The sequence below is a fragment of the Falco peregrinus genome, chromosome 1 (genome assembly GCF_023634155.1).
Source record: "Falco peregrinus isolate bFalPer1 chromosome 1, bFalPer1.pri, whole genome shotgun sequence".
NCBI lineage: Eukaryota > Metazoa > Chordata > Aves > Falconiformes > Falconidae > Falco > Falco peregrinus.
In genome coordinates, this window is record NC_073721.1 from 68857423 (window position 1) to 68881560 (window position 24138).

Here is a 24138-nt window from a genome sequence, read left to right on the forward strand (position 1 = left end):
TAGTTCTTAAGTAATTGTCCACTGTAAAATTTCTGATACTCGTTTTTTCTCTCATGCAGTGTGTTCTGTCAGTGTCTAAGCTTAATACTCTGTTCAGTCACCACAGCTGAAAAAGTGCTGAAAAGAGATCTGCAGGGGCACTTTTTGGTGCAAAGGAGCATCTTTTCTCATATCGGTTTTCACTTTAACTTCATTGTTTATAAATCCTTCAGTAAGATGCTTTCACTTGCCAAAGTCCTTAAAATAAAATAAATTCTGGGTTCTGCAGAGTTGAACAACAAGTATTGTTAATTCAGATTTTTTTCCCTTTGAAATTGCTAGAAGCCTGAGCATCAGTTTTGTCAGTTTTGCTGCCTAAGCAGATGATCAGAATTAGAATACATTCAGTTTAATAAGTAGATATATTTGTATGGTTAGCTTAAAAAAACCCAGCTTTTTAATTTTAGATAGCTGGGGTTTATATAGTTTAATTCTGGAGAATATTTATACTAAAATTAGACTTTATATTAAGTCTGTTACACTTGCACTTCAATTCTACGTATCTTTATAAGTGCCTTTTGTGAAGGAGCTTGGTGCTCCTGGTTACATTTTTCATTTCATAATTGAGTGTTTTAAGTGGTTAAGCATAGTCCAAATTTTATCCAATTCCAGCCTGTGTTAATGGTGCTACACTCACACTGCCTTAGCACCTGTTATGGATTTTGAGTCATCTGGCAGCCCGTGGGACTTAGATAAAGAAGTACCAGGTGTCCTGCCTGTCTCTTAATTGAGACGCAATGTAAACAATATAGACTTGGCAATATGGTTATAGGAATGGATTAAAGCTCAGCTTTGTCTGCGCTGATGAATCACAGCTTTTTCTTCCCAGCTGATGTTATAAACCACTGAAGAATTTAGTTAGCTGTAAGATCTGGTGGAGCAGCATAAAAATAAACAATATATCAAGGATTTTCCTGGAAGGATAGTGTTGCAGAATGTTAAAAGTATTGGGTTTTTAAATGAAAATGTCAGCATCAATTACAGTTTCTTGCAGTAATTTAGCAATTTTGAAAGTGCTTACACTGTAAAAATTAAGATTCTTATATAAATTCAGATAAGAGTCAACGCCTTTCAATATATAACATGTTAGTAAACCAGGCGGAAATAGCATTGACTGGGAAACACTCAGTGGCTGCAACTTCATCTAGCCTATTTACCTTGCAGGACTTGTAACCATTTAGCCATAGGGTAGATATACTGGAAGTAATCTCCTTTAGCTGTAAGGTTAGTATTCTTAAAGAAAAAAGCCTCTAAATGGCAAAAGTATGTGTTGTTATAATTGGCCTGATCACTTTAAATTTATCACAGATGTATTGAACTTTCTAGTAGTGTAAAAAAATGCAAAGTAATTTTCATTATATTCATTTAAAGAATGATGCAACTACATGTGTTGGAAACAAATTGCAAGATCTGGAGTGATGGCATTAATTTCTATGGATTTATCTATTATGTATTCCCTTATTTTCTTCATGAAGAAATACACTTCAGATACTGCCTCAGAAAGCCCTTTTGCAATTACAACTTGTGTTGAAAAAAGATTTTTATTAAATATGTTAGTTATTAACTTTTATGTTTTCTTAAACTCTACAGTCTTAGTTTGTTAACATGTTTTTCATATTTATTTTCATTTTTAATGAGATACCTACTTTAATTAGTAGATTGACATATATAGATCGTATTTCTTAAAGTTAGTGATTTTGGATGATTAACACTGATCCTCTTCTGCAGTTTTAAAATATTTTCATGAAATGCAACATAAAAGTTTACTTTGAAAATGTAACTTTGATTCCTCTGAGTTTTATGTTCCATTTTTATGACTAAGAAAATATACTGTTACATTTTATTCCAAAATGCTGTCAGTAGTATTAAAAATATGGTTTCAGTAGAGAAAAAAAACTACTTTAGAAGACTGTAGAATTTTTAATTCTTTCCCCTGTTTGGTAGTGTCAAACATAATAATTTCTTTACTTCTCTTTCACCTGAATAACTTGCATCAGATATGAGGAGAATGAACTGAATTCTGCTTTGCACATCATCAGCTTGGTGGCTAAGTTCCAATTGCATATGCAGAAGCTGCTTTCATTTACAGCATAGCTGTGTAAACAGATGCACAGAGCAAAATATTTATATGCCATTTTCAATATTGGCAGTGTTTAAGAAACAGAAAAGAGACCAGACAGACTCTGAGAAACCGAGTTGACTCAAGTAAACAGAAGTTGTAGCTGGGGAAAAAAAAAAAAAAAAAAAAAAGAATCTCTTTATTTGTATACTGTGCAAACTAGATGTGGAAATCACTGAAATGCAATAAATAGCGAACACCATGATGCCACTTCTACAGAGTCACTTTTCAGAATATAAGAGAACTTTGTAACTATTCCTCTCAGTGTGGCCAGTTGATACTGATCACCCACCTACATACAAAACACAGCTAGTTGCAGGGCTTCCAACGCTGGATCAATAGCAGCCCAACTCACATCCTTAATTCTAAGAGCCAACAAAGAGTACAAATTGCTGTGACTCAGTATGAGTTCAGCAGGTTTGACAACCACTACACAATCTCTTCTTTCAGAGCAAGATTTCCCAGAATAAACTTCCATCTCTGGGATGTGTGGGTTTTGTCTTCCTTTTGAAGTCAGATTCTGCTGTGGCTAACTTTACCTTTCAGCTTCTGTGAAACCTGGGTCCTAACCTGTACTTGTTATCTTTTTACAGGAGGCCATCCTCCTTTTACATGCTGATGTCAGGATTTGTAATTTACTAGGAAAAGTCTGCCCGATAAATTTGATGCTTTCATCATTTGAAGTACCTCAGACTGTAGCAGTTAATTCTGTGGGCTTTGCATGCCTTTTCAGGCCAGAGAGCAAGAAACTTAAAATCTCTTGCCATCATATGCCATTCACTGTGCCTCACTGTTTCTTTGTTTCCTTTGGTCTTTAATGTCCCGGGAGCGTTTTTGTATGTTGACAATATTACAGATTTGGGGTTTTTTTTAGAAAAAAAGAGGTATGCTTCTAAATTTGCTGAGGGGGCAAATCTGGTAAACAAGGGGGTGCCATCTTATGTAGCTTTACTTAAAACATATACATGCAATTAAAAAACCTTTTGCATGTGCCCATTGATCCTGTAAGCGAGTATCTCTGGGTGGAGGATTTTCATTTTCTGGTTAAGGATAGAGCGGTGCTTTGGTTTCTGCTTTCTAAATTATTTTCCAAATGCCTGGGTGACAAAGTCATACTCTCCACAATCATATCAATATATATTGACTTCTTAGATGATTTTGCTAGCAGGTGGAACTGCCAATGATGCAGCTGTACATGCATTTCCGACAGTAGTTTGTAATTTAACCTGAAAAAGTCTATCTTGCTATTCAGAAGTGCATTCTCTGGCTTTTTTCTGACAGGTATTTCTAGGCAATCATCAAAACCTCCTCTTAGCACTGGAATCAAAGAATCTCAGGTGCTACACACCGTCAGTATTGTGGTCATATATTCCAATATACAGTTATATTGTGATATACTACACAGGTGTACACATATATATAAATACATAAGCATCAGGAGGGAGGATTTATGAATCAGACTTTCATGGAAGTGTCTCATTGCAACTTTTGTTCCTTTTTTCTGCATGAGACACAGTGATGGAAGAAAATTGAGCAAAGAGCCTACATCCTTACTCCCTTTCACAAAGAGAGTCCTCTTTGTTATAATCCCGATTTTTTTTTTTTTTTTTGTGGTGGTTGTTGTTGTTTCCTAAAAAAGAAGTCCTGTTGTCAGTGTACTGGACTTGACCAGCCCATGAGTAGGGGTGTAGGGAGGCCTGCAGCACTGTTGAGCTTACAGCTTGGAAGTTCATCCTTCGAGGTTATTTCTTAAACTATAGTGATCTTTATGCATTTTAAGTCATCCAGACATAGTCTTGAAGCCATCTACTAAAATGGAAGCTGAGGCTAAACATTTTATTGTGGTACCTGAAGTGGTAAATACTTTCTTTTGACTTTTGGAAAAATACAGAATTTCTGCCATTGATGACTTCAGGTACTTCACAAGTGGATTCCTCTTAAATTTTGTTGAACAAATGAAATATTGATCTGACATTACAAATAATTCCATCACCGTTCTAATGTATTAATGAACTGTGCATCTCTTTAGCCTTTTTTTAAGCTTCTGTCATTGAGTAGGTTCCCCAGCATAAATCCTTCCCTTCAGAGGAAATAGGTCTTGATAAAAAATTTTCTGTATTTTTTTATCCCAGAAGTCTTGAGAGCATTTTGTTACAGAAATACTCTGTATGACTGACCCAAGTTCCTCCTGCCTGGCCTTTATAGGTGCCCGAGTCTAAAATATAGGTGATAAGAATGTCCACACAGCAAATGCCTAGTCTTGGATATCTCTGAAGGTCACAGGTATCTAAAGCTTTCATTGCCACTGTTCCCTGGGCACACACTGGAGCTGCCTGAGTCCTTGCTGTATCCTCAATAGCCACATGCCCAGTTCATGCCTCTCTTTATCCAACGAGTAGGTAGCTATTTCGTTGCTCATCTGGCCTGCAAGGCAGCAGTGCTAGGAGTTCTGAAGGTGTACTGGCTGGATTACAGCCCACACAAACACACCGGGAGGTAACTGCCGCTATATCAATCAGCCAGGAAATGAGAGCGGTTTCCAATTTTGAAGCCACATCTCCTGCCTCTCACAAAACTGTTCTAACCATTGGGACTGAGGACATTTTGTAATCAGGCACGCTCCGTTCACTGCTGAAATTGCCCTTCGTTTCATAAAATAAGACGTCCTCTGAATCTCAGGGAAAGTACCTGTGCATCTGTATAGCCTGATGGTTATGGTGCTTCCCTGGGAGAGTCGAGTCCCTGGATTCCAGTCCCTGCTCAAAAAACGTTTGTTATCAGATGGAACAGGCGCTAGGATTTCTTCTCCAGCCCTTTTGTGAACCTAGCGCTTAGATGCTCTGGTAGTAGATTACAGAATTGTCAAGTGCCGTATCCTTAATTAAAGTCTTGGAAATTCTACTCTGTGTTGAAACTGCTTTTTGTTCATTTTTTCAGCCTCAGGTTAATGACATTTTAGGATTGGTATTCCCTGGGTGATTGTAACATCATGCATGATTACTAATCATGCATACACTCTTCTTTAACTGCAAAATACTAGATAGATTTATTGTAATGCATTTTATTCAGTTCTAAAACTGGGAGGTGTGAATAAGAAGAGGGAAGAAAACACATGGTCAGGATGACACGGTAGATCTGTGGAAATGACTATGAGGAGATGAATCAGCAGAAGGACTTGAAAGAGACGGTAGAAGAGGCTGAACAATGGGGAACATGGGATTTTGTGGAGATTGCATGGTTAAATATACAGGAAAGGAAGAATAAAGACTAAACAACTAGAGATGTGGGGAAATGTAGCAACCATTTTCTCACCAAACTGAGGGATGACAAAGCCATGGATTAAAAAAAAAAAAAAAAGCAGCAGTGTGAGGGAATTGTTATGGATGTAAAGGAAAAAAGTTAAGATGGTAGATGAAGAGACAAGTTTTGCTTGCATTATTGTGGCACAAACCCCCCAGTCTATGCTGAGGTGGGAGTGCAGCACAAGACAGATGTTTGTCCCTCAGAAGTAAAAAAGCCAAGTATAAAACCGAAGGCAACAAGTGAAGGCAGATGCCAAATTCAGGGAAATGTGAAACAATAGTAGATGGCACAAATAGTTGTGTAGCCTACACAGCAACAGACTTGTCTTCCAAGGTGTTTTCCGTGTTTCTTTTTCAATAAACGTCATAGCAAAGGGGAGAGTTTGAGGGGGGATTGTTTCGTGGGCAGTTGCGGAGACCTGGTGCTAGGCAGAAGCAGCCACATGGAAAGAAGTCCAAAAGTGCCGGTGCAAAAATGTCAGGATGAATGAGAGGGACTGTCTGCATTAACTGACGGGAGGCAAGAGCAGTTTTGATAAAATGGATCAAATGGGTATGGACTGTAAAGTTAAAGTAAGTTAGCCGCCTTTGTGCTAGGAGGTGGCAGACTGATGGCGGTACCTGAAGAGAATAACCCATCTAAGCAGTGCCTGCAATGCTCAGTGTAGGTGTAAGGAGGAATTAAAATTCATTTGTTGAGGCCAGAGAAAAGGATATGGCTGTAACCGGGATGTGAAGTAAGAGTCTAGATAATTTGTTCATGTAGATGGCTAGAAAAAGGTTTAGCTTAGATTATGCAAAAAGAATCTGCAAGTTGTAATGTATTCTGCCATCGGAATCTAACCAGAGCTGGAGTTAAAACAGAACATCATACAGTCAACAGGGATGGAGAGCTACTAGGTGAGGCCATGAGATGTTGGTTTTGGGACAGATTAAGCATAAGTAGGTGATCTGGCAGTCAGGATTTTGGTGCTTGTTCCCAACTGCAAATCAACGGGTCTAAAAAAATGGCATGTCTGTGGTAATAATGGAAAGTACAGTATTTTCAGTATTAATGGAAATAATTGCAGATTTAGCTGATAAGTAAAATGGATTATAATGCAGATGAAGTTTTAGCTGGAGTGACTACAACCTGAGTCACGTATAAAGGTACGATCCCTGACTTTTTTCTTGTAGCGATTGTATTTTTCAGAATAATACCTTCTGAAAAAAGTATAACGAATTCATTAGAAGTTCTTACGCTTTTTGCAGATTATAGATCTGCAAATTTTTAGCTGACAGGTTTGGGTGAGTGCCGTATAATCAATGTATATCTTACCTTCTTATCCATTCTCTTCTGTTCCAGTTAGCACCTTCTTCAGAAGCAGAAAGCCCACAACGCTGTTGTTTAAGTGTTTAGTCACTCTCTGTGCCAGAGTCTTTATCCATTGGTTTGTCCATGCATCCTTCCCATTCCATCTTAATTGCTGACGCCAGTGGCAACATCCACTCACAGTAAGAATACAGCTTTCATTGCCCGATTATTACTAGCCATTGAGTTTGTATGTGCCACTCAATTTGTAGGTGCCGATAACTCTTCCCTAGAGAGCAGCGTTTTAAAGAAATAAATATCCAGCCTATTAGAAGTAATGTAGAAATTAACTACCGTGAGTTTATGGTCGCTCTTGCAGATAGCTGGATTCAAACGCAACATGGAACAAGATTGTCTCAGCCACAAAAGCATACAGATTTGGAGTTTTAAAGTAGTAAAATGTTCTCAAAGTGTAAGTGAATAGAAGAGAAAAGTAACCCAATCCCGGCTACTCAGTCTCCAATGCAGTGAAGGAGTTCTTTGGAGGAGAGTGTGTCATTTCTTAGCACAGAATACAGCAAGCTTTGGACTTGGTGTTGGTATCAGTTTTTTGTTTAGTTTTTAAGTGCGGTTCTGTTTGTAACAAGCTGCAGATGGTTTTGTGGATTGTTAGGACGAGTGGCAACCTGGCCAGCTGAATTACTTTTCTCTGAGTGTACCAAGTGTGCATTTGAATTAAACTTCTAGAACTGATACAAGCATGCCCTCTCCACTGTGTAATGAAAACATCATTATCCTCCTCAGTCAGCATCTGTGTCAAGACTCCTTTATTTGGTTAAGAGATAGGTACCCAGGTTGGAGAATGGGAATGTCCTTGTCACGTTCAAAGCAGTAACTTTCCTTCATTTTTGCCTTATTTGTGTATAAGCTTTGGGTATAATAGGATAAACTAAAAGGTTTCCTTTAGAGACCTCTGAAAGTAGAGCATTTTAAAAGCAGGTAGGTGTCTCCACCCTACTTTTTCATGAAACATTTTACCCATTCAAGCAGACTTTTAAAAACAGCTTGTTTTGATAGCAGCCTGTTCTCCTGTGGGCCTTCAGCCTTTGCTTCCTGGCAGCACCTTTGGTGCGAAAAGAGAGTGATCAATTGGGAGACTATCAGTGCCAGCATGCATAGAGTGATAAGTTAACACACCACTGGGAATTTCTAGGGCCCACCAAGATACTTCACTTCTAATGTGCTAACAAGCTCATTTTTCTACCTCTTGCCTCTTCAGTTATTTTTTTTTTCTCAGAAGAGCTTAGAAGTTGAGTGCATCAGGCATAATGAAAAGCTCTGTAGGAGGGAGAAGCAATAACCCCATTTTTCCCTTTTCAGCCAAATAGAAAATTAGTTTCTGGTAATACACAAAGGCCAGTACTTTTTGTGCAAGGGGCACTGCTGTGAATCAAAGGACTCTATTAACTGCAGAAAATTCAGCAGCTGTGAATCTCCCCCAATGAAAAAAGTGCTTTTCAACAAGTTGTGAGATACGTAGTATTATTTAGACTTCAACCATCAGTTTCATCCTCTACCACTTGTACATAGCCTCTTAAAAACTGTGCTATATTACTCGTGTCTGTTAAGGCTCAGTGCTGTGTTTATCCCCCAACCTAAGAACCCTTACAATGGGAGATTTTTGTATTTTCTCTTGTCCCAGTGCTCCTATTATAGCTTCTCCAGACTGAGACTTCTGCTGAGGTTCTTGGGATCCAGAAAGGATTTGGAACATGGCTTTTGGAGGAAAAATTGTTTCACTGTGTAACCGAGTTATGGTCTAAGGAAATGCGATGAAGATCATTTAATTCACTACAAGTTGTTTTCAAATAGTATATTCTCTGTAAGTTTTTTCTATTTAGATATCCTGCAAAATCTACTATAAATACTGTACAGAAAGCAACTGGAAAAAGGTTTCATGGGAAAAGTTCTGTAATTGTTGAAGTATAGTTTTATAAGCTGAGACAAAATGTATTTTTTCCAGCTTTAATAGGGCTAGGAATTTTATTGCTTATCATGACTGCAAATAGGATTGTTATCTATTTTAAATGTTTGCACTTATTAAGAATACTTACCACTTGTAATGCAGTTTTTATGTTGGGATTGCTAAAAAAATGTGTGTAAGATTAATATTATCCCCATTTCACAGGTGGTGAATTTGATCCAGAAAAGTGGCTTTCTCACTGTCCCTTTTCCCCCAAACCTGAAGTCAGAACCCAGAACCTTCAAGAAGCTGATTCTGAGCCCATTCCTCCACAACATGCTGATTTATTCTGGGGGTTTTTAGCAAAACAGAACGAGAGAAGGAGAAAATTAATCTCACTATCTACAAATAAACTATGAAAAAAAAAGTGTGCACAAGTGTAGATGCCACAGAAAATTTCTGATCGTTTTACAGTTCTATAAGATAACTGCAGCACATCCCCCTCATTCAACGTATTGAGTCCGGTTGGAGGACTTTGAAAGTTGCGAGAGAAAAGGTTAACTGATTTCTCAGTTCAGGAACTATACGACATGAAGTCAGCATGGTAGTTTTTCTTGATAATTGTATGTTGCTGCCTGCTGCTCTACATTTTGACAGCCATTTCCATAGTTGCTTTCATGAACAGCAGAAATATTCTCTCTTTTTCTCGCTCTGTCTGTGCTAACAGCACAATCAGGCCTGCTGGAACAAGGAGCCTGGAGAGGGTTCTTCAAGAGCAACAACACTTCAAGATACCAGTCTCTTGTCAATAATATCAGAGAGGGAGAACACAGGGAAAAGGAAGAAGTACAGTATTTTGCTGTCAGTGCCCTGCCGACACCCCGTTAGCCAGTATTTTAAGGTCCTGCGGATTCTTTACAAATGTTCTTGCTTGTTTTCATGGCATAATTGGCAAGGTGGTTTTCCCAATACTTAAATTTCGCTATGTATTTATCTTAACTCTGTGTGTGTGTGTTTAGGGATTAAGGAAGCAGTTTGTTACAGAAAAGTGCAAAATCATTTATTTTGCTAATGCTAAGGTTATTTTTCTTGCTATGCCGCTTAAAAATTGTGACATTTTTATATTTAATTGTGGGCAGAGTACAGGCCAATCAGTTATTTAGAAGAGAGTATTTAAGTGGTTGTTGTTTGAAAAAAATTTCAGAAAACTTTGCATCAGACATGAAAAGATAGTTGAACTGTAAGGTTTACATTAATCATGTTTATCTTACAGTTAATATTACATCAGTGATTCAGATAATATTATAGTTATGTAAAGAATTAAAAGTAAGTGTGTACAGTCAGTGAAATATATGACATGTATTTAACAAAATCGGGAATCCTGAATTACTAGGCACTGATATCTAACAGTTACAGTACACGATGTAAATTCATCCTTAATTCTTGGCTAAACCAGTTATGAGGAGAGAGCTCGATATCTGCAAACAATTGTTCAACATCATCTAGAGCCTACAACATTTGAGGATTTTGCTGCTCAGGTTTTCTGTCCAGCACCTTACCACCATTTGCCCTCAGAGACAGGTAAGAAGTACAGTAAATAGTTCCTTTTTTACACTCTTACTTGAAATGCAGTATCTTTACTTATAAAGACTAAAAATTCAGACCTCTGGACATCATTAAGAGTTACCATTAATTGGAGAAACTGTATGTACATATTTGAGAACCAGGGCAAAGTTGCCTTTAAATGTTTATTCTGTTGCCTGGCATCATGAGCCAATGCCTGGCATTAAGAGTTGGCAAGCTGCCTCAATTATAGCAACCAGACCCTGTATTTTTACAGTGAATTTTATCACATTCCCCTGTATAAAGTCTCCATGGAAGCACTGGTACTCCTTCATCTGGGCTAATTTGGGTAGATATATTATTTAATATAAAGTACACCTTCCTCTTAAGAGAGTTTTATGGCTCACTACATTTTTAGAATGTAAAGTTTTAAATTGGAAATCTGAGCGCCTTGCAATCATCCGGTTTGTTTCCAGGTTATTAGCTGCAAAGTTGGTTTTAAGGTCATTTCTGCTTTCCAGTAAAATACCTGTTTTATAAGAGGATACTGCATTTTCAGTTACTAATGAGAAAAATCAGTAAAAGAAAATGAGTAACTCAAGGCCTTCCTGTTCTGACATTTCTTGAACTCCTTATGATTATTTCATTATTTTATTTCCCCTCTTTTTAGATCATTAAATATCAGTTCTGTTTATCTGAAGGTAAGACAAAGTGTCCAAAAACCCCCTTTGTTCCTCTTACTTTTACTAGAGCACTAAGCTTGTAACCAAATTGTATGCGAACTTTCCTTGTTGCCCTTGTTCACATTAAAAAGAATTTCACACTGATTGAGAAATGAACACTACATCTTCTTAAAGTTTTAGTCTTTTACTAACCTCAGGTCTGCATGAAGCACTAACACTGGTTCTGGGATTAAGGTAACTAATGATAGAGACAGTTGTTGAATGAGTAACACTTTATTGTGTCGACCTTTGTTTCTCAGCATGACAAGTAGTGCTGGATGGCAGTGGTGTGTTTTGTACCCTGTACTGTCTTTCATTGATGTTGTAAGACATTCTGCAGTGATAACATAGGAGAGAAGGAGAAGAAGAATTTGTAACACTTGAAATTCCTGGTTCTGAAACCTTTATTTGATGATGAATAAATCAAAATGCTTCTGTGGAAAAGCTGTAAATCTAAATAAAATAAATTCTGTAAGAACAATTGGGCAAGTTGTCATCAAAATTTGTTTCCTAATCGCAAAAATAAACTCTAAATTATAGAAGAGTTGTGATAATGACTGCAGAAAGAATGACAGAGATGTTAAAACGTTGAGACTCCTTCACTTGAAAGTATAAACCATAAGTAGAAATGAGGTGCAGGTTCAAAGTCTAAGTGGTATAATAGTTATGCTAGTGCAAATAGTCAAGATGAGAGAGAAACAATTGAATGTAATTTAAAACTGATTAAATCAGTATTAAAAATAGTAATATAATTTAATGTATGAAAGCATTTGAGTAGGAAAAAATCTGTAACTAGAAACATTAAAAACAATAACCAGGGGTACCAGTCCTTGCCACATTTCCTACCTAATGCACTCAGTAAGTATTCAGACACTTTATGGCTAGCATATATTCTATATTCTAGTGCACTTGTATCAGTTCTGCCTGTTCGCTTTCGGAAGCCTCGTTCCAGGCTAAATCGTTCTGCCCTCTTCCTCTAGTTCATTCTTTCAGGGTGAAGCAAAGCTGCTTTTCTGTACTAGTTTGGTGCATCAGAGAACGCTGCTCTACAGTGGCAATTCCTGTATGCCTTTAAAAATTGTCCTAGTCATCCTTGGCATTCTCTAACGTGACCTGGAAAAAGATTATGATTTTTAGAAACTTGATTTTAGACTTAACGTTTCTATCAAATGTAACAATTTTCTGTGGGAATCTCGTTAATAGGAGCTTGTGATGTATTTCACATCCGCGTGTATGCGTGTGTGTATACTGTGAAACGTGATGTCTGGTCCTGAGGACCACGTTCTTCTGGACCTTGTGCTGTGCAGTGGACCTGACCAACACGTCAGTGTCAGGAGCAGCCAGGAGCTTCCTAGGACAGACATGCAGCACAGTGTGACCCGGCACCAGAGTCCAAGGACCTGTCCCCAGACCTGCCAGACTCTAAGCTTCCATGTCAGCCCAGGGAAGCGGGGGATGCTCTGGCAGTCCCGCTTGCAGCCTGGAGGCTGGCTGAGCCCTGTTCCGCCTGGGGCTCCTGCAGCTCGGATACTCGGCTCCAGGACAGAGTGCCTGGAGTAACACCACACCATCTGCCTCTAAGCTGACTCTGGAGGGCACAAATTCTAAAGCCTGAGGCAGGTAGAAATTTGGCAGTAATCTGCCAAAAAGGTTGCCCCAGGGCTTGGGGTTAGTCTGGAAACCACTGGTTTGCAGTTCTGGCGAAGGCAGACCTGTAAGCCAGGTGGCTACAGATGACCCAGAACTCTGACGGACCATCATCCCAAGAAAGAGTCCACCAGATGTGCTATTAAAAGATAGATACCCATAAGTTTCCAGAGTCCCTGAAACAAGCAGATTTCTTGAAAAATCGGTACAGAGCTCTGAATTGTGCCAGGATTGCACATAGGAGTGGCACTGGAGTCCTGCCTGGGAATCCACACGCACTCATCACCCCCAAGATGGCTCAGACAAAACCTTGCAGGCTCCCTGCCAGACATGTCCATGTCGCCTGAAAATTTCTGACCAGCTTCTAAAAATACATCACAATTATTTTTTTAAATATTAATTACTTCGTCTGTGTGTATTTTTAAAAGGAAAATTAATTGACCAGAAAAGACTAGAAAAAAATCCACATTTTAGATATTACAGACTTGATTCTTTAATTGGATTATGATCTCAAAGATTACAATTGCTGAATATGTTTAATTTTTATAAAATATTATATACCATTTCTTCTTCTAAGAAAGATCTATAGAAACTGTGAAGCTCCTACAGCCCATCACCAGGTGTTGTAATTTTGTTGTTGTTGGGGTCCCGTTGGCCGGTTTCAGCATGCCAGTTTTTTTCATTCGAGCTATGATAATCGGAGCAAATAGAGAGCATGCCATTTGGTAACAAACTGTTTCCCCAGGTTGAATTGATATTTTACCAAAGGCTCAGCCCTCAGCAGAAGCCGTTTCCTTCCTTACAGTGGTTGTTCTTCAGCACAATTGTGGCTGCTGCTGTTTTATCGAGATACTTAGTCTGCCTTGTCAAATTATCTGACAAGTCCACCGTCCCGTGTTTAGGAACCTGACTATTGTAGTAGACGTGTGCATTTAAAAAAAATGAGAGTTACCTGCACTGAATCACAGAATATAATTCAGTTGCCTCAGGATTTTTTATGTTGTGCTGACTGTTAAACGAAATAACTGCAAAGACTCTGTTAAAGGGAGTAACCCCTCCTACAGAGCGATCGAGCAACCCAGGTTTCTGTGACAGCAGACTGGGCTGAGGGAACTGTCAATGGTAAGCTCGATGATATTGAAGGGCGTATTGACCCCATAACGCTGAGACTCTGAGCTTCAAAATGTACTGACGGCTTGGGTTTGGGTTTTCTCTTATCTTTTGTCCCCTCTCTTCCTACTGAAAATTGTGCCTCAGAACAGTAAATCTTATCAATCTCTACATTAGTCTTTTTACATTAGCATCAGACTTTTTGACCCCAACAATCGTTCCAGTATTTTTCTGAGCCTGTGTTTCTGAGCCTTGCTCAGAACAATTCTGCTGCCCGGCTCCTGAAGTAAGTGGGATGCCACCGTACAGGCAAGGAGGCAGGGGGGTGTCAGGGTATCAGCACCTCAGCCGGGCACAAAACCCCAGCAGCCTGCATCTTCATCCCGCCTGCTGCTTGCTTGCTGTGTCACTTTGAACTGAGAATCTTTCTGGGACTGTGTTACCCCTTTGGGGGTGAGAGTGATGGTGCTTTTCTCACCGTAGAAGGGTCTGAGCAACATCTGTTGATGGTGCTGGTTGAAATTTGTGATTGGAAGTGAAGCTGAGATGCAGAAGCGAGGGCTGGTATGTCTGGCAGGGCCGGGAAGAGTTTCTCATTATCCCTTCTCCAGTCCAAACTTAGGAAGTGTTTTTTTCATTCCAAATCAGAGCAAAACCTCAAAACTTACTGAAATTTTCCCAAAATTTCATATTGGAACAACTGAAGCTGAAACCTTACGTGTTAACTATTGTCCATAAGTCAACTGCTTGGGTGATGGTAAGCTGAGGCTCCTCAGCACTTTGAGGCAGTAAATTCAGTGTGGGCAGCTAGAAACCCAAACAGATCAACTTTCTACATTTAATGAAATGGGTTTACTGAAAAAAATAGAATATGACTGTGCAATTAAAAAGCATCCCATGATACACGCGAGGGGACAGAAAGAAATTATAATCCTGACGTTTTCTAGTTTCTGAACGTTTGGCTTTAGGAATTTATTGTCTTGTGACAACACTTTCCTTGTGTAATTCCTTCCATTTTTGTTTTAAGGCGTAGGGCAAAAGAGAAATTCCCTAACGCTGATGAACAGCCACATGATTCATAAGCAAAACTGCAACCTCTAGATCCAGCCCCACCTCCTGCAGACTGAGATAGGGCAGTAAATGGTGGCAAGGGTAAGCTGTCTGATCTCTGCCTGAATCTCCGCTAGTGGAAAGGTTGGGAATTCTGCCAGTAGGTTTCACAGATACTAGCTGACCAACACTCATGTTTCCAGGCAGGTTCTGAAGAGCATTCTTCACTGGACGTGGACTCTGTTGCTCTTTTGCCATAAACTTCATCATTTTTGCTGTGTTCTTTCCTGTGTCTGGCTCTTAGTTCTTTCTCTTCTACTCAGTTCCAGTCGCCTAGGTCATTAGACGATCTCTTCCTCATCATCTCGCTTTGCAGCTGCGTTTGCAGTCCTTCTGCATCCACTTCTTGCTTCCTTTCCTCATCTCCCAAAATTAGTGAGAGACTTAATTGACTTGACTCTAGCAAGGCTCTGTTGAGCATCATGGATGACTTGGCTGGATTTGGACTGGAATTTGTAAGAGTGGCAAAGGGCACAAGCTGCACAAAAAAGATTGCCATCTTCCCTAGAGGTCAGGTGAGGGGCAATGAAGTATCTTAAAGGACCATCAAAATCTACCAACATGCACAAATTATATTTTCCTCTGTGGTCATTCTCAGAGATGGCACTCAGGAAAATGTTGACCCAGGCAACAAGGTGCGATAAAGCCAGAAGCACTGAGAGCAGCCTTACCATGCACCCTGGCTTACCAGCACCCTGTCAGTTCTGCTTGGTGAATTTCTCACCTCTTTGAAAGTCAGAACTGATGAGTGGGATGAGTCATGGCAATGCGTGTGTTATGATACCTCTGGATTCCTCCACCTCACCTCACTTCTAAGTCTGTGTGTAGTTAGGATTCTGGTTTACATTTAAATAGTTAATTTCCGAGTCAAACAACCAACACGCTATTAATAGGAGATCCTAAAATTTTCAAATGGAGGGTGAAAATGTCGCATTTCAACTTTGTTGATCCACCTCCTTGTTCAGAAGCAACTGAAATGGCCTTACATTACAGCCCCAAAATATCATAGCCCATCAGGTTATGATATTTGTCGCTTGTCAGCCCTAAGAGTTGAAAAATATGGATCACTTCCTGACATTTTTCGAACTCTTAAAAACCTCAACACATCTTATTTTACAGAACTTTCCGTTTCTAGGTCAGTTGTCAATAAAGCCTTCTTATTTAACCCTATTTTTATATTTTGGATAACTAAATATTTCACTGTCTAGAGAGGGAAAGATAATAACATTTTACAGTGAAGGTTTTAAAATTGTGAAGGGGAAACAAAACCTGCAAAATTTCTGTATGCCACATTTTATATCCACGTGTGTGTATGTGCGTATGTATGTATATATAGATATATATGCTTATCTAAAATCCAAAGAAATTTAGTTACTAATCAGTTTGTTGATTGCTGTCAGACCTTTAAATCTATTTTAAGTGCCGTTATTCTTCACTCTTCTGGTGTGGTATGTTCAGATGTGAAAATCACTTTACATGACTTCTGTTCTTCAATAGTTTTAAGTCAGTTTCTTTAAAAACATGGGATTACGTGTGAATCAGTGCTTCTGCCTGCAGGAATTGGAAGCATTAATTTTAAGATACAACCAAAATAATACCGTAATTGAAATAACAGGGGGGAGGGAGGTGTTAAGATTGTCTTTATCCAACCCGTGGTAAAATTTCACACTAGGGTTTGACCCTTAGATGCAGACTAGCTTAAATACTCTGGGTTTTATTCTTCACGTGATTTCAGGTGTCTCATGTTGAGACTGGCTGTAATTTTAGCATACTTAATACTGTGAAACAGCTGGGGAGCAGAAGCCATATATCAAGTTGCCATTTGTTTTTCCTTCTCAATTGTGTGTATGTGTGTGAGTATTTAACTGTTTTCACAGACTTTAAGCAAGCATTTCAGACAATGTTTAGGATGTATCTCAGTTGCTATGAATAAGTTTGCTGGATCTGGATAATGTTATAGAAATCTTTTCTTTCTCTCTCCCTTCTTTTTTTTTTTTTTCTTGTAATGCTTAGTTGGTAAGTATGATGCTGGATTTCAGAGCTGTTGCTTCATTGCACATAACTAACTCATCACTCTTTTTAACCTGTAGCATGAGCAGCAATTGCATAATGAAATGCGAAATTCCGTTTTCTGTGCTCATCTGTTAATACCCTTCAATCTCTGCGGTTCGTGTCTCATGTCTCACACCTGTTATCTTTTATCTTTTCTCCTCCCCCTTCCTCACTTCTTTCCACTCCTTCCTCATCACTTCTTCATTCTCAACAAAGAAAGAAATGCTGTGATATTTCTTCTCCTTCCAAAACCTCCACTAGAAAGCATTGGCCACATCAAGGTAAAGGGCAAAGGCTTGAAACGGAAGGTCTTTCACGCTAGCTGTGAATGGTATGCTGTGCAAAACAACAACGGTTATTTTCTGTTCTCTAACTTCCACCATTTGAAATGCTTTAATTCCTTGTAAAATTAGAACAAGATAGAATTTCAGAAAATGAGAGTGCATGTTTCCCTGCCTGCCTTTTTGTATAAGGCATAGTGAGTCAGGCATTATTGTGCTTTTCCAGATTGTTTGGCCATGAAGTACCTAGTTCATGAACAGAATTACCATCACCAGCTGGGGAGCAAATAACAGCCCTTTCTCCTCCCTGTCACTTCGATGGGTTGTGTCAGTTTGAAAAAGATAGAAAGTGCTGTGCCCTCCCTCTGGAGCAGGCAGGTGATGGACCAGGCAAGGAGGACAGCCAGGTCACTAAATCACAGAGGTTTATGACAGTATGTTTTAAATGTACTCTTAGACTCCTTACCTGATGGCCTCGTTTGATTTTAGAGGAGTCTTTCCAAATAAATTGTGATCGGTTTTGAATGGGTTTTGCACCCCTTATATATAAAATGTGTACTGAGGGGGAGAGATCTTCGGTTCTGATTATTGCATTATTATTTTAAAGAATTACCAGTAATAGCATGATGTGGAAGAAATAGCAAGTCATTTCTGGCTTACTGAAGTCAGCAGGGGTTTCCCCATTGACTTCTGCGGGACTAAGCTTCTGTCCGTAATTTATATGGGTCAGAAGCGATCGGTGGCCACTGAGGTAGTCGAGTTCAATCAGGCTGTCAGTCTCTGTAAATGGCTGATTAAAATGCCATTCAGTTTTGTGGATGTGAGTGCATAGCGTTAATTTTGTGCACACGGGAAGGAGAGCTTAATTCTCATGTCGTATTTTCTCCTTTTCCTTTTGTGTGCCTACGAGGGAAGATTTGGAGATGGGCTGTTTGTAAGGAGGAGCCCTGTCCTCCTGCAGCAAGGGCGCGGGGCACGCTGGAGCACAGCTCTGGGCGCTGGGCTAATGCACGACATGCCGTTGTCTCAAATTCATCTTGTTCCTTTTACAAAGAAACGTTAACGTATAGTGCATCCAGTTAGTAGGATCTGTTCAAGCTTCTGCCTTGTGGGCCCTGTAGGAATTTGCCTTTGGAAGCACCAACTAAAGTTGGGATGGGAGAAGACATCCTCTCCCAGCTGGCCCCTGATTCACTCCACCTCTTCAGCTGCATTCCCAGAGCTCCCTTCATGTGCAACAAGCTCTTAACCTTCATGTTCTCATTAAAGACTGGATTCTTCTGGGTTGTGTTTTGGATAAAGGCTCCCCATCCCCGCGAGGGAACTGGAGGTGCTTGCTCTCCCGGTTAGCGGGAGAACATCGCCCATTCAGTGCTGCCTCGGGTGCTGAGGGTGAGGGGGGGTCTGCAGTCCTGTAGCTCAGTGGTTTCTGGCATCATTTCTCTAGAGGTGGGTTTGTGGCAGTTGCTAGCTCGGCGTGCAGTACCGTCACCCACAGCCGGTAAAGGGCTAGGAGAGGCTGTGGGAGTGACAGCAGCACTGAAATTCCTCTCTGCCCCTTCTGAAATAGATCCCGTGCTGCGAGTGCGGCAGGCAGCACTGACCTGTCTGGTTCTTGCTGTCCTCTGCAGGCTTCTGCCCAGAGACTCAGCCGGGAGAAACTCCAGCAGCAGCAACAGCACAGGTGGATGGAACAGACTTAGCCTCTCCAATGTCTCCTCGGACTAGCAAAAGCCGCATGTCCATGAAACTGCGCCGCTCCTCTGGCTCAGCCAACAAGTCCTAAGTGGCGAGATGCCTGCAGCTTCCCAGTGACCAGCGGTCGGCCACCCTTCCCGCAGTGACTCACCGCCTTCAATGAAAGGATAATGTCTCTAATCTGTGTGTGCCCATCCCCTGCATCCCCCTTTTCTGTATGTTTCTTTTAAACAGTGACACTGGAATTTTACTTTAATATTTTAACTTTTGGTTTTTTTATCAAACTCCAGGCTGACTTTTTTTTTTTTTTTTTGGTGCAGTGCAGTGCAGTGCAGTTTGTCCTCTGCACCTTTTACCTTCCTGGATGATTGTGATATCTTAACAGTAGTCATTTTTAACGCTGGTTGATCTTGAGTCATATATGGAATTGGAGACTGCAGTTTGATTACACTATATTTATTGTGCCCCACTGCAATTTTCTCTGTAACAAAGAAAGAAATATGTACAATTTGAAAATGAATGTACAATTTTAAATTGAAGTTACGTTTGTAAAGTCTTTGTCAGATGTCACAATGTTAATGCACAGGATGTGTACAGATTATTTATGTTAAGAATAAAATAGTTCAGCGGGCTTTCAAGCATTACAGAGTCCAAACAAAATAACTTGCTCGTAGCACCAACTCTTTCTTCATGAAGCAATGTATCATTTCATTAACTGTGCAGGTGATGCCATAATCTATGCCAGAAAAAAACCACCACTGTGCTGAAATTCTACTTATGCTTGGCTTCCAAATATTTTTATAACGTTTGCTTTTCCAAGCGGTATCAATAGTAAATGCCATTGAGTTTCATGGGTTTTAGCCTTTATCACCAGGCTGCTGGGTCTAGAAATACATTCTTATTTCTTACATTAAAAAAAAAGGAAGGAAAAAAAAAAAAGGGCACTTTCCTGATAGAAATTCATTGCTCTGATGATGTGTACTAGGGAAGAAAAGGGAACGTGCTCCAGGAGCCTGGCCTGAAATGCTGACAATTCCAACCCTGTGAGTGCAGGTTAGTACACACGTTCCACCCACCCAGAGGTATTTTCCTACAGAAGATGAAATGCTCACATTTTGAGTCTGGCAAACAACAAAATGCTGTTAACAAAATGTAGCATGACATCAGTACTAACTGCATGTGTAAATATATCATATGGGCAACAATAAAAAGATAAATTATGTATCGTCATTGATGTAGTATCTACAAATTTGTAATGGTTGAAGAGAAGACATGCTATTTAATAAGACAATAAAATTATTCTTACCAGCTTTTGTATATTAGTCATTCACCTCAGCGATTAGATTCTTACTCCAATTTATAGAAGAATAGCATATTGCGCATGGAGCAGTTAAGTGCAATGCACAGCTTAGTTTTCATCAGTATTTCATAAGTACACATGAGTTCTTAGGAGCTCTTTCCCAACCCAAAGCAAGAATGCCATACTGAAAACTTTTCCCCAGATTTTGTAAATACAATACGCGTAGCTCCGCAGGGAACTCAAGAGTGCAGAACATTCCCGCCTGCAGGCTGGTGGTTTGAGCACTAACTGCAGGAGCACTTAATAAATAACTGTCAGGTTTCTGTGGTCCGGAGCCCTTCGTCTTTGGCTGCACAACTGGAGAAAGGAGAGCGATGATTTAAAAAAAAACGTAGTGACCTTTCCCAGGGGAGAACTCATTTAACTGCATAAATGGGCACTTTTACCTAAGCGTCCGTTACCAACAAATGATGGAAAAATGCACAACTTAAGATAATATGCTTTATTTCTGGCATATGAGAAGAGCACGCTGCAAGTTTAGCCTCCTTCATCAGACAGCAAATCTTGGCTGCTTTAAGTTATATTGTATTAATGCATTTGTCCAGGTCCTGGAACTAAAACTAGGAAGTCCGTTAAGCACATTGAAAATAAAGCACTTATCGCTTGCATTCAGCCTTTGGGCATGATACACGTGAATCTTTTGTTGGGTGTAACAAAATAGAAAACTACAAAAATAATGGCCTTAGAGGATGCTAATCAAAAGATTGACGTATTTTGCATGCTCATTTCAGAGTGTTAGAACAAAGACTACGGTCGTGATCAATTCTTCAGAAATCACCGGCTGAGCCGCTTTGTCCTGCCGAATTCAAGAAAGGCATAAGCTTTGTTTTGAATCCTTTATTGAATTTGCTCCCCCTTATTTCTGGCCTCAACCTGCAGTCCCGTTTAGAAAGAAGCAGCGATGCGTGGCAAAATAAATAAATAAATAAATTAATAAATAAATACCGACCGAAATGTCAGTAGCTGGTACGTTTGACAGGATTTCCAAGCGTTTGGCCAGACTACCGTTAAAGCCAGGGAATACGCCCCTCGGGTTGCTTTGCCAAAGGTAGGTCTCGCTGGGGAGAAGGGAGCCCGTGACCCGCGCACACGGTTCCCGCTGCCCCCGGGGCTCGGCGGAGCGCACGGCAGCGGTGCCGCTCACGGCAGCGGGGGGCGGAGGCCGCCCGAAAAGGCTGGGGCGGGGACCCGGACCCTGTGCCCGCCCGGGCCGGTGACCCGGGCCGGGGCGCCCCGACGGGGCGGGTGGTGCAAGGGGCGGCTGCCGGGGAGGCGCGGATCGCCGGCGCCCGGGAACGCGGGGGAAGCGGGAGCTGCGTACTTGGCTATAGATCAACACCTCGTATTTCAGTTAAGCTGACAGCACGAATAATTTTCCATACGTTTTGCTAGCTATCATAGGACTCGACATTGACTTAATATGAACATTTACCTTCTCGACTACCTTAGTACAGAGTACAGCAAACAAAACACCTCACAACAACCGAAATGCAGAAGCTCGGGGGCCGAGGCTATTAAACAAGGTCACTAGACCGGGCTCCTTCTCTCGGGAAAAATAATTCCCCTCCTCCGAACACGGCCCGCACCGCGGCACTGCGACCCGAGACTGGCCACGGACGGCGGGCGCTCGGCGGGCCCAGCCCCGGCCCCCCGGCCACTGCCCGCGCCACGGCGGATCCCGGCTGGGCCCGGGTCCCCCCGCCCGGCCGCCGCCGGCCCCGGCAGCGCGGGGCAGCTCCGCCTCCCGCCCCCGCGGGGCTCTCAGCGCCTGCCGCCGTGCCCGGCGCCGCTACCCACCGGCCGGGGAGGCGGGGGTCCGCGGGCGGCTCCTCCGCCGTGGTAGCTGCGAGTACGGCGACTTTCCATAGGAATTACAGCACGGACGGGACTCGCTCGGCTCGCCCGGGCTCCCGGAGCGATCCCATCGCGGGGGCGGCCGCCGGCCTAGCAGCCCGGCCGGACGGGCACCTGGAGCAGCAGGACCTGCCTGCTCTCCGGCGGGTGGCACTTGCTGGCGTGCCGCGCCAGCCCGGGCGCGCTGAAGAAGGTGGCGGGGCAGTGCTTGCAGGGGAAGCCCTGCCGCTCGCCGCCCGCCGCGCCGCCCTCGGGGGGCCCGGCCGGCGGCGGCGGCGGCAGCAGCAGCTCCTCCCGCACGGCGTGCCACAGCCGGTGCTTGTCCCTGATGTCCGCCGAGGGGAAGCGGGCGCCGCAGAGGTGGCAGGCGAAGGCGAGCTGCCCCCGCTCCGGCGGGCCGTAGGCGGCGGGCCGCGCCGCCCCGTGGGTGCCCAGGTGCTTGCGGAGGTAGGCCTGCCGCCGGAACCGCTTCTGGCAGCAGGGGCAGGCGAAGGCCTCCCCGCCGGGGCCGCCGGGAGCGGGGCCGGGGGGGGCCGGGGCGCCGCCGGCGCTCTCCGCGCCGCCGCGGTGCTGACGGGGCGGCTGGGCCGGGGGCGCGGCGGGGCCGCGGGGCCGCCGCTCGGGGCTGTTCTCCTTGCCCGGCGGGGCGGCGGGGCCGTCGGCGCTGGGGCCGGGCCGCGGCTTGTGCCAGCGGCGGTGCGAGGCCAGGTTGGCGGGGCAGCTGAAGATCTTGTGGCACTCGGGGCAGCGGTACTCGACGCGCACGATGCGGGAGCAGCGGTGCTGGGCCAGCGCCAGCGGGTCCGCGTACTGCTCCTTGCACAGCTGGCAGATGAACTCGCCCAGCGGCGTGCGCCCCGCCGGCGGCGCCGGCCCCGGCCCCGGCCGGCCCTCGGGCCCCTCCTCCTTGATGCGCAGCCCCAGCACGGGCGAGGTGGTCACCTCGTCGGCGAAGCTCAGCTTCCGCGTGGCCTTGCCCTTCTTGCCCGGCGCCTTGGCCCGCGGCGGCCGCTTCAGCGCGGGCAGCGACGGCGGGGCGGGCAGCGGCGTGCGGGGCTGCAGCAGCAGCTTCTCGGCGGGCGGGAAGGAGGCGGCCAGGGGGAAGGACTCGGCGGAGGCGGGGGAGCTGAGGCAGCGCTCGAAGAGAGCCGCCCGCGGCCCCGCCGCGCTGCAAGGCCCCGCTGCCCCCCAGGCGGCCGGCCCCTCCGGCGGGGCGAGCCCGGGGCCGCCGCGGCCGCCGCCGGGGGGCCACGTCGCGGGGCAAGCGGCGGCGGCGGCGCCCTCCTCCTCCTCGCCCTCCTCCTCCTCCTCCTCCGCCCCCTGCCTACCGGCGGGGCTGTCCCCGGCGGCGGGCGGCGGGGGCGGCGGCGGCGGGGCGGGCGGCTGGTCCCGCTCCGGATCCCGCTCCCGCGGGCGCGCCCGGTAGGAGCCGCCGGGGCGCCGGCTGCGCTTGACGAGGAAGCCGCGCGGCATGGCGGGGCGGGGCGGCGGGAGCGCGGCGGCACCGGCCCGCCCGGCCTTTATACCCCCGGCCCCGCTCCCGCCCGGGCGTCATCCTCCCTCCGGCGGCGGCGGCCAATGAGGAGTTGGGGCCGGCGCTGGCGGCGGGGGGAGGCGGCGGCCGGGCCGGGCCGGGCCGGGCCGGGCCGGGCCGGGGCTCCCCGCTGGCGGGGAGGGGGCGCTGGGGCTGCGGAGGCGGGGGACGCGGCGGCCGGCGGGGCCGGGGGAGCGGCAGCGTGCGCCGGGACGGGAGAGGGACCGCGGGCCGGGGGGGCGCCCGCGGTGGGTGCGTGTGCCGGAGCCTTCGCCCGCCGCCGGGGCCGCCCCCGTGGCTGGCGGCTGAGGGGCAGCGGGAGCTGGGAGCCCGCTCCGTCCTTCGGCACCGCCACAGCAGCTCTCCCACCGCAGCCGCAAAGATCTGGTGCCCCGGTGGGCTCCCGGTGGAAGAGCGGCGGGGCCGCTCCCGCTTAAGCCGCCGCATCGCCGCTCAGTGCAGCGGCTGCGGTCCGCCGGCGGCTTCACCCGTG

At 44.2% G+C, this 24138-nt stretch overlaps 2 protein-coding genes across 13 annotated transcripts in view; one reads left to right on the top strand and one right to left on the bottom strand.

Annotated features, from left to right (window-relative positions):
* The window catches only part of RALGAPA1 (Ral GTPase activating protein catalytic subunit alpha 1), a 132900-nt gene extending 112693 nt beyond the window's left edge, over positions 1 to 20207 (top strand). For 6 of the 12 annotated variants that reach the window (XM_055792983.1, XM_055792721.1, XM_055792896.1 and 3 more), the window contains 3 exons: positions 10171 to 10295; positions 17135 to 17249; positions 18831 to 20207. In XM_055792983.1, coding sequence (XP_055648958.1) covers positions 10171 to 10295; positions 17135 to 17249; positions 18831 to 18927 — 337 coding nt within the window. In that variant the 3' untranslated portion in view covers positions 18928 to 20207. Of the gene's footprint in view, positions 1 to 10170; positions 10296 to 10947; positions 10979 to 17134; positions 17250 to 18830 lie in introns of all 12 variants that reach the window. The other 6 variants (XM_055792761.1, XM_055793215.1, XM_055793314.1 and 3 more) reach the window with 3 other exon arrangements.
* Positions 20208 to 22069: 1862 nt separating this feature from the next.
* INSM2 (INSM transcriptional repressor 2) lies at positions 22070 to 23584 on the bottom strand. Its single transcript, XM_055793566.1, has one exon. The coding sequence runs from the start codon at positions 23582 to 23584 to the stop codon at positions 22202 to 22204; it is 1383 nt and encodes a 460-aa protein (XP_055649541.1). The 3' UTR covers positions 22070 to 22201.
* Between the last annotated feature and the right edge of the window lie 554 nt (positions 23585 to 24138).

Excerpts from the sequence above, each read along its gene's own strand:
- INSM2 (XM_055793566.1), bottom strand. The coding sequence starts at position 23,584 with ATGCCGCGCGGCTTCCTCGTCAAGCGCAGCCGGCGCCCCGGCGGCTCC.